General features: G+C 37.5%; 1 protein-coding gene across 1 annotated transcript; it reads right to left on the bottom strand.

Moving 5' to 3' along the window:
- LOC107619984 lies at positions 8700-9737 on the bottom strand. Its single transcript, XM_016322210.1, has one exon. The coding sequence runs from the start codon at positions 9735-9737 to the stop codon at positions 8700-8702; it is 1038 nt and encodes a 345-aa protein (XP_016177696.1).

Genomic DNA, 10642 nt, shown 5'->3' with positions numbered 1-10642 from the left:
CTTGATTTAGCCGCTTAGGCCAGGATTTTATTCCTTAGGGCCCTCCTATCCATTAATGCTCAAAGTCTTGGATCCTTTTTTTACCCTTTGCCTTTTAGTTTAAAGGGTTATTGGCTTTTTCTGCTTGCTTTTTCTTTTTCTTTTTTTTTATTTTTTTTTCTTCGCAAGCTTTGTGTTTTTCACTGCTTTTTCTTGCTTCAAGAATCAATTTTATGATTTTTTAGATTATCAATAACATTTTTCTTTTTCATCATTCTTTCAAGAGCCAACAATTTTAACATTCATAAACTTCACTATCAAAAATTATGCACTGTTCATGTCATGCTTTCAGAATCACAGAAAATACCACCACATTTAAGTAAATCCGATTATTTTTAAAATTAACTCAATTTCTCATGCAATATCTCTCCTGTATTTTTGTTTTGAAATTAAGCTCAGTGAGTAATACATGAGACAATTTTTTTTTCAGAATTAAAGCAATAGGGAGAACTAAACTAGTCCTAGGATTCTAACTAATAAAGGATCATGCAACAAACAAAGCAAAATAGCAGAAAACCGGAACATAACATAGACAAAAAGGGGAGGAATAAAAATGAAAGGAACTCAACCACCTTAGTTATCCTAGCGGACGTTTTATTTTTCAGGTTGTGCTCCTTAGTGAAGATGATTCGCCTCCCTTTTGGTGCTATAAGAATAAACAAAAAACCTTTACGCGAAGCGTCAACACCAAACTTAAAGGTTTGCTTGTCCTCAAGCAAATAAGAACTGAAAATAGAAAGAGATAATTTATTATGATAAAAAAAATAAAAGCATAAGAGAATAAGAGAGAATTAGGATTGGGAGGGAGAGAGAAAGAAAACTGGGCGGCGCAAGCGACGCGTTCGCGTGGAGCATGCGCTCGCGTGCGTCATGGAACTTCCTTAATGACGCGAACGCGTTAGCCACGCGTCCGCGTGACCAAATTTGTGCTTTTAGCACACTTCTTGCCCCAAGCTGGCACAACTATCTGCCCAAACGTTCTTTTACGTCGAATTTGCAGGTCACGCGATCGCGTCGGTGACGCGGTCGCGTGGGTGACAAAAATCACAAGCGACGCGAACGCGTGGGGCACGCGTCCGCGTGGGCTTGTTTGTGCGAAAGGCTTCATTCTGGCACCACTCCCGCTAAACTCTCTGTAACTTTTTATTTTTCTTGCACACTCAACTGACGCGTATGCGTCAGCGACGCTTCCGCGTCGTGTGCCCCTTTTTTTTTTAACCTGAGGTGTTCGGTTCCTGTGATAAAATAACTGCATGATCAGAAAATTAGTCAGAACTTAATAAAAATAAAATAAGTAAGAAAACTACTACTAAGAAAAACAACTAAGAATACAAAATTATCGGGTTGCCTCCTGACAAGCGCTTCTTTAACGTCACTAGCTTGATGGTCAGCTCCTCTAAGGAGGAGGATCATAGGGGCTCAGCTCTTCACCCCTTACCTTGAACTTCTTTCCTGTGTCTCCATAACGTAGCTCAATATGCTCCAGAGAGAGGATTCTGATTACTGTATAAACCCATGCTGGATTGCTGGTCAACACCACCTTCATTCCTGGGGAGAAACCTTCAGTGGAGATCTTTTTGTTTCTCCATCCTCTGGGTATTTTTTTTCTTTTTGGGGACCTCCTCCTTGGTGGATGATGCAGTTCCAACACCAAACTTAGGTTTGATGTCAGGCGGAATTTTATCGGTTGTCACCACAGGAGGTTTGAGTTGCAAATTCTGCTGTGCATCATCAGGGGGTTCTTGAAGGTTTGGATCAATGAGCTCAGCCTACATGCACCTCTATTCTTCACCTGTTGAATGTACATCTTTGAAGAAATGAAAGACCAGTTGCTCATTATGCACTCTAAGCACTAATTCACCCACTTCTACATCAATCAGAGCTCTTCCAGTGGCTAGGAATGGTCTTCCTAGGATTATAGAGGCATTCTCATCCTCCCCTGTATCAAGAATCACAAAATCTGCTGGGAGGAAGAACTTACCCACTTTGACCAAGATATTCTCCACTAATCCGTATGTAGGCTTCATAGATTTGTCTGCCATCTGTAATGCTATCTTTGTGGGTTGTGCCTCTTGGATATGCAGCTTCTTCATCACAGATAAGGGCATTAGATTTATGCTTGCCCCTAGATCACATAGGGATTTCTCAAAGGTTGTGCTTCCAATGGTGCATGGAATTTGAAAGCTCCCTGGATCTGGCATCTTCCTTGGCAAGTTATTCTGAATGACAGCACTACATTCCTTAGTCAGGACTACTGTCTCATCTCCCTTTAAACGCTTTTTCTTTGACAAAAGCTCCTTCATGAACTTGACATAGATAGGCATTTGCTCCAAAGCCTCAGCAAAAGGAATATTGATTTGTAACTTTCTGAAGATTTCCAAGAACTTTGAAAACTGCTTGTCCTTGGTCTCCTTTTGAAGTCTCTGAGGATACGGCATCTTAGGCTTGTACTCAGGAGCCTTTGGCAGTGTAGGATAAGTGTCAAGAGAGTCTGGGAATGGGTTGTCTGCACGCTTTGGAGGGGCATGCTCTACTTCTTCCTTCTTCTCATCTGGAGCTTCTTTTTCAACTACATCTTCATTGACCTTGGTCTCAGAGCCAGCTACTTTACCACTTCTCAATTGAATAGTCTTGCAATCTTCTCCTGGGTTCACCACTGTATCCTCTTGAAATGTACTTGCAGACCTCTCAAGTATTTGCTTGCTCAGTTGGCCCACTAGTACCTCTAAGTTTCTAATAGAGGCTATGGTTTCCTGTATAACTTGTGCTTCTGTACTTACCACTTGTTCACTTATTACGGTGATAGCCTTGCATTCCTCTCTTGAATTTTGAATTGTGTTACCAGGAAGGCTATTAGTGGTCTTCTGATCAATTTCATTAATCTTTGTGGCTAATTAACCCATTTGAATCTCCAGGTTCTTGATGGATGCTCTGGTTTCCTGTCTAAAACCTGTCAATATTGCTTCCAAATCATTGTTTTGTTGGAAACCGCCCTGAGAACTATTATTGAAGTTCTGAGGTCTCTGAGGTTGGTCCCTCCACCCAAAGTTTGGGTGATTTCTCCATCCCGGGTTGTATGTCTTAGAATATGGATCATTGTTAGGATTCCTAGGGCCACTCCCCATGTAATTCACCTGTTCATAAGAAGGTTGAGCATAATCATAATTATCATTTTGCATAAAGTTACCTGTCATGTCATAGGAGGTATCTTGGGGTGGATTTTGAGTGTTGATAGATGAGACTTGCATGCCACCCATCTGTTGAGTAAGTAGATTTATCTGCTGAGACATAAGCTTGTTCTGAGCAAGAAGAGCATTAACAGCTTCTACTTCCAACATGCCTCTCTTCTGAGCGGTCTCAGAGTTCACAGGATTCCTGTTAGATGAGTATAAATATTGGTTTCTTGCAACCAATTCAATCAGCTCAATAGTCTCCTCTGGTGTCTTCTTCTTGTGCAATGAACCGCCTGCAGAGGTATCTAAGCTCATCTTGGACATCTCACCCAAGCCTTCATAAAAAATATATAGTTAGGTCCACTTGGAGAACATGTCCGGAGGGCATTGCCTAGTCAGTAGCTTGTATCTCTCCCAAGCTTCATAAAGAGTTTCACCCTCCTTCTGTCTGAAAGTCTGAACTTCCAACCTAAGCTTAGTCAGCTTCTTTGGTGGGAAAAATTTTGTGAGAAACTCAGTGACAACCTTGTCCCAAGTATTCAGACTCTCCTTTGGTTGGGAATCTAGCCATAACTTTGCTTTATCCCTCAGAGCAAATGGGAAGAGCATGATTTTGTACACCTCTGGGTTCACTCCATTTGTCTTCACAGTATCACATATCTGTAGAAAATCAGAAATAAACTGATTTGGATCTTCATGAGGAAGTCCATGATACTGACAGTTCTGTTGCACCAGGGTGACCAATTATGGCTTCAACTCAAAGTTGTTTGCAGTTATAGAAGGCACTACAATGCTCTTTCCATAAAGATCTCCAGTAAGAGCAGAATAAGAGCCAAGCACTCTTCTCTGTTGATCATCCCCATTCGGATTTACCACATTGGCATTAGCGTTATTATTTTCCATAGTGAATTCTGCAGTCTTGCAAAGTCTTGCTTGTTGTAAACGTCGCCTGAAAGTTCTTTCAGGTTCAGGATCAAAGTCTAAGAGAAGTTCTTTGTCTCTGTTCCTGCGCATACACAAGCAGAAAACAAGAAAAAATGAGACTCTCTACGTCAGAGTGCAGAGAAGTCCCTGTGAGGTAACCTGTGTAAAATAATAAAATAAAAATACTAAATAAATAAATAAATAAATTCAAAAATTTAAAAGAAAAAATAAACAGAAAAATAAAATTAACTGGGTAACACCAAACTTAAATTCAGAAATAAAAAAATAAAAAAAAGAAAAATTTTTTGTGCTATTTTATTTATTTAAATATAAATTTTTTTTATAAAAGAAAAAAAAGGTAAGAAAAAAAAGGGGGGATAAAGTAAACGAAAGGGAAAATAAAAAAATAAAAAAAAGAAAAATAAACGTAAAGAGAAGAAAAAAGAAAAAAAATAATCGTAAAAAAAATGCAACATAAAAAAATATAAAAATTAATAATAATAAAAAAATAAAAAAAATTATCTAATCTAAGCAATCAAACAACGAGTAGTTGTTAATCACAATCAATCCCCGGCAACGGCGCCAAAAACTTGGTGCGGTATTTTTACAACCACACTTACCTACCGGCAAGTGCACCGGGTCGTACCAAGTAATACCTTACGTATAAAAGAGATTAAACAATATAAAAAATATTGAAGAAGGGCAAGTAATTAAGTTGGGAATAATATATGGAGAAGGCAGTTAAGACTTCAGAGTTATCTATTTTCTGGATTGACTTTTCTTATTAACTATTTTAATTATACAAGATTTAATTCATGGCAAACTATTTATGACTAGACCCTAATTCCTTAGACCTTCCTAGTCTCCTCTAAAATTCATCAACTGCCAATTTCTTGGTCAATTAATTTCAATTAGAGGGTGATGATCGAATCCTAGTTTATATGCCACAAGAATCCTAATTATTCAAAGATAAAGGGATTATATGTCACGTATCCCGTTAAATACAAACAATTAGAAATTCAGAATAATATGTTTTCAAGCTATTGTTCAAGTAAAGAGCTTTTCCAAGTTTTACAAGAACTCAAATAGAACATGGGTCATACTTCCGTTCCACCCAAATTCATAAAATAAAGAACGAAAATAATTATTGAAATATAAATCAAAACATGAATTAAAATAGAAAAATAATATTATCAATCCATACAATAGACAGAGCTCCTAACCTTAACAATGGAGGTTTAGTTGCTTATGGAAAAGAGAAAATAAGGATTCTGGTAAAAATGTACCGCGTTCCAATCTGATGGCATCAGATCCCTTTTTATAACTAATCCTAATAAATTTAAAATCTAATATTTAAAATTAAACTTAAAATAATATCTTTTCCTAATTTAAGATTTGAATTTAAATTTGAATTAATTAACAGATCTTCAGTTGATGGGTGGGGACCACTTGTTCTGTCCATTCTGCAGCTTCTAATCTGTGATTTTTGGGCTAAGAACTGGGTCACAACGGCCCAGAAATCGCCCCCAGCGTTTTCTGTCAATTATCCAGATCGCTCATGTGACGCGTCCGCGTCGTCCATGCGTTCGCGTCATTTGTGCAGATTCCAGTCCACGCGATCGCGTCAGGCACGCGATCGCGTCATTGCGATTTCCTCCATTCCGCGCGGTCGCGTGAGGCATGCGTCCGCGTCGGTATTCGCTGGTCATCTCCTTGGCTTCTTCTCTTTCTCTGTAGAAACTCCATCAAATTCCGCCAAATGCTACCTAAAATAAACAGTATTGCACAAAACTCAAAATAGCATCCATAGTGGCTAAAATATAATTAATTCTTAATTAAACTCAACAAATTAGATGCAAATTCACTAGGAAAAGATAGACAAGATGCTCACGCATCACTGCCTCAGACCTCTCTAGGGTATCACCTTCTGTGACAACTCCCCATTCACTTTGAACCTGTAGCTCGCACTTCTGACACACTTCATGACTAGTTGTACCCAATTCTCAGTAAACCCGAAAGCCTTTAACATTCTTTTTAAGAAATTTCATTCCACTCTATCATATGCTTTATTCATGTCTAACTTGATAACTAAGTTTTTTGATTCCCTCCTTCCTTTCCTTCTAAGACTATGTAGTGCTTCTTGAACTATCACTATATTATCTTGAATTAACCTTTCTCCTACAAAGGCACTCTGGGTCGGGGACACCACTTTGTCTAGAATCTTCCTCAACCTCATTACTAGAATCTTTGAAATAATCTTATAGATGAAGTTACAACAACTGATAGGTCTAAGGTGATTCATGCTTTCTGGTTGTTTAATCTTAGAAACAATGACTACCGTTGTTTCACTAATTTCATCAGGTAAAGATTTATTTATAAAGAACTCTCTAACCACATCACATACCTCGTTTTTTTATGTCATTCCAGTGCCTCTGATAAAACAAACCGTTGAGCCCGTCCGGACCTGGTGCCTTTAAACCTCCCATGCTAAAAACTGCTTCCTTAACTTCCTCTTCTGTTACTTGCTTTGTTAACCCCTCATTCATCTCTTGAGTCACTTTCTTTGGAATTTTTTGTACACACTATTTCAAATTTTTGCTTTGTGAGGCCCTGAATAGATCAGTATAATAGTCTTCAATGAGCTTCATCACCTCCACGCTTCCACAGACCCACTCTCCTTGTGAGTTCTTAAGCTTTTCAATCCTGTTCCTATCCCTTCTTTGGATTGTTGTTGCATGAAAAATGTTGTGTTTTTGTCCCCAAATCGTATCCATTTTAATATTGACCTTTGCCCCCAATACATCTCTTCTTGTTTCCATAACTGTTTAATTCGTTCCTTAATTTGCACTATCCTTTCTTGTTGATTTACTGAAAAATTTGCTGTTTGAAGATGCTGAAGTTCCTTATGTAGCCTAGTTATCTCTTTATCCGCTCTAGTAAATATTTTTTTACTCCAACTCTATAATTCTTTTTTGCAATTATTCATCTTATCAATTAAGCTACCCCATCCGCTAACCCTCTTTGTTCTCCTATTCCACCCTTTTCTAACGATCTCCTCACATTCCTTGTGATCCTTCCAAAAAGTTTCAAATTTGAAATTTTTTTTGCATTTTTTCTTTGGTTCCGGTGTTAAGACAATAGGACAATGGTCCGAGCTTACTGAAGGCAAGGACTCCAATTTGGCATGTTGGAACAATTTCCGCCATTCCCAATTTGCTAGAGCTCTATCAATCTTCTCCCTCATGATGAACCCACTTCTTGAATTACTGAACCACGTAAACTTTTCCCCTTGCAACTCCAAGTCCATTAGGCCGTTGTAGTCCACAAAATTTTTTAATTCTATCATTTGACTAACTGGTTTTGGATGCATCCCAATTTTCTCTTCCTGGCTTAAGATATCATTAAAGTCTCCTATGAACATTTGCGGAGTCAGCGGATCCTCCGTATTAGCTGCCAGTTCTCTCCATAGCTTCTTTCTCTGTGAATACATTAGGTTTCCATAAACAAAGTGGCTGATATATTTATTCCCTTTTTTGTCCCTCATATTTACATTAATAAGATTATTGGTCTACGAGTAAACTTCAACATTAATTTTGTTATTCCAGAATGACATAGACCGCCAGACATCCCCCGGAGTTCTACACAAAAGAATTTATCAAAATGTAACTTTCTCCTAACTCTATTGATATATTCTTGTTTAGCTCTAGTTTCCATAAAAAAAAAAAACCATAGCGGGTTTTATCTGTCTACACAGATTAAACAATTCGGATACTGTTGCGGGAGCCGCCATCCCACGACAGTTCCAACTAATGACACTCATGGCTGAGGGTGGGGCATGTTTAGGCCCGCCTCCTCAGCCTTGTGTCCATATTCACCAGTAACATCTTCATATAAACCCATTATGCCATCATTTTCACCTCCTTTGACTAGTTCTCTTCTGGTTCTCTTACTTGTCTCTTCTTCACTCTCTTGCTCATCAATACTTGTCCCTGCTCTTATTATCTCTTGCTGCCTAATCTCTTCCTACTTTCTCTTGATCTTCAGCTTTTGGTTGATGCCATGCACTAGCTTTATCTCCAATGCCTCTGGTATCTTCTCCTCCTTGCTAGTTCGTGTCTTATCATCATCGTCATCATCACTCGGAAGTTCCACAAAATAATACTCCCCTATTTCAGTTCCATGCACTTGTGTCTTCTTTCCCTTTTTTCCTATGCTTTTAGGACCAGTATTCTTTTCTACTGATCTGTTTAGTGAAAAGCTTTGACCTATTATATTGGAATTTTTATTATCATTTGCCCAGCCCACTTTCATAACCTCCATCTCCAAGGCCTTCTTCCCTTTTAATATTTCTATGTCTAGCTCAATTTGCTTTATTTGAGACTTGTGCTTCCCACTTAGGCCCAATTGGTTAGGCCCAATATATTCATTAGCTCTTCTCTCCCTTTCATCCTCTCTAGATCTTTCTTGAAAGGGGTTCTGACAACTCATAACATCAGTCTCTTCTGCTTCATATCCTCCTTCTACTTCCATTCATCTGTCTCTACTCTGTCCGTTCTTGCTTTTCTAATAAGTCATGTCACCCTCTCCAGTCACATACTTTTCATCTAGCCCTTTATTTTCCCCAACTGCAATTTCTTCTTCCATGTGTCTCAATCTCTGTCTTTTATCTGTATCCTCTACCCTCTCTTGGTTGTCACTAATCATACTAGCTTCTGCAAACATACCATGCTGTTGATTTGACCCTATCTCATCTCTTGGCTTCGTTTGCTTGGACTCTCCATTCCATAGGCTTTCTTCACACGCCTCCCAAATCTGGTTCTCCCCATCACTGTTTATTTGCTTCTGTAATTGAATGTCGAACCTTGCAGCTGAAGCAGCAATCGGTCTTAATCCTGCAATTGAAAGATTTGGACCATATCTTGGTAGTTCTGGATTTTCAACTGCCATAGCCATTTCCATTTTGCATACTCTCCTATCATGGCCAATTCTTCCACAATTATAGCAGTAATCACACAGCTTTTCATACTTTATCTTAGCCCACGAATAATTTTCTTCTCTCCTTTGAAACCAAAATCCAGTTTTTAGAGGAATAAGGGTATTTAACTCTACCTTTATTCTAAAGAAGGTTCTGAGTAAATTTTCTTCCACAAAAGAATCTTCCACTTCAATCACTCTTCCCACAGTAGCTCCTATTTTTTCAGCATTCTCTCTATTTATCTTATCTAGGGATAAATCATATATTTGAATCCAAATATGAAGAAGATCATAATTTACCTCATACTTAGACACCTCGGGTCTCCACCATTGCAGGCTCAGCATATGTCCCAACACCCTCCATGGACCGTCGTTGTAAATCCTCTTGGCATCCTCTTGATTGCTGAAATTGAAAATATAAGACTCTGTTCCTGTGTTGGAGATGACCAAACCTTGAGGGTTACCCCACATTTTGTCTATGAATTTTTTAACTGTTGTTGCATTTAGATTTTTGCTTGTTAGCACCTTTCCTACTAGTTTTTGATTTGCTGGCGCTTTCCTAGCCTCTGCATTGTCTTGCAGATCCAAAACATCTCCTCTATAACCCTCTCTTGTGGGATTAGACATTGGCTTCACCACCACACTCGTCTTTGGTTCCAGACAGACAAAAGTGATTGTAGACTCTAAAGATGTTGATAACGTGTTTGAAGTGGAATGACAAGATCGGATGAAGCTCCGCCAATCGGAGAAGCACCGTATTCTTCTTAAGGTCACATCTCTAGCTACCTAGAGAGAAACAGCTCTCCTTACGAGAGAAAAGCCGATTCTTCCTTAGCTAGCCATATAAGTATTTGAAAAGTTTGCTTTGTTGGATCCTCAACTTGATGGGCTTTTACAAAAGTATTTTTAAAACGTTAAAAAACAACATGAACGAATAAGCTTCTTAACTTAATTATACAAGGCTAGCAAATAAAAAATTAAGGAATGGTCAAACAAAATGCAATAAACAATTCAAAAGTTAGGAAAATTTGGAAGTTATGTGCTTGAGGCTCCAGTAGACTAATATAATCAGTTATATTAGAATTCGTTTTATTTAGTCTTGTATGCATAATGGTGAAGTAAGGTAAAATAGAGTTTAAATTTTACTATAATTTTATTTGTGGGTTGAAAATTTTTTAAAAATTCAACTCTAACTTTACTTATATCCTAAATTTCTCAATCCTATTTTATTCGATCGGGCGACCCTGCTTATAAAAAAAACCAAATTTTTTCAAGTAAATATAAAATTCAATCATTCTATATTTCATACATATTAACAAAATAAAAAATAAAATACTAAGTTCAAATTAAAATTAAAAACAATAAAATCTTAAAAAAATCTAACATAATAAAAATAGCATCATCATCAAGTTCTTAATAAAATTAAAAAAACAAAAATAAAGATAAATATTTTATCATTCTTATTCTAACTCAAAGTTCTTACAATATTACTTTTTAAATAACAAACGTATTAAATTAATAATTTCAATGAT

Source organism: Arachis ipaensis, chromosome B10 (genome assembly GCF_000816755.2).
Source record: "Arachis ipaensis cultivar K30076 chromosome B10, Araip1.1, whole genome shotgun sequence".
Lineage (NCBI taxonomy): Eukaryota > Viridiplantae > Streptophyta > Magnoliopsida > Fabales > Fabaceae > Arachis > Arachis ipaensis.
Note: the sequence above shows the minus strand (reverse complement) of the source record. Positions and strands in the feature narration are given on the sequence as shown.

Bases quoted from the DNA above. Each gene is read 5' to 3' on its own strand.
- LOC107619984 (XM_016322210.1), bottom strand. From the start codon at position 9,737: ATGTCTAATCCCACAAGAGAGGGTTATAGAGGAGATGTTTTGGATCTG.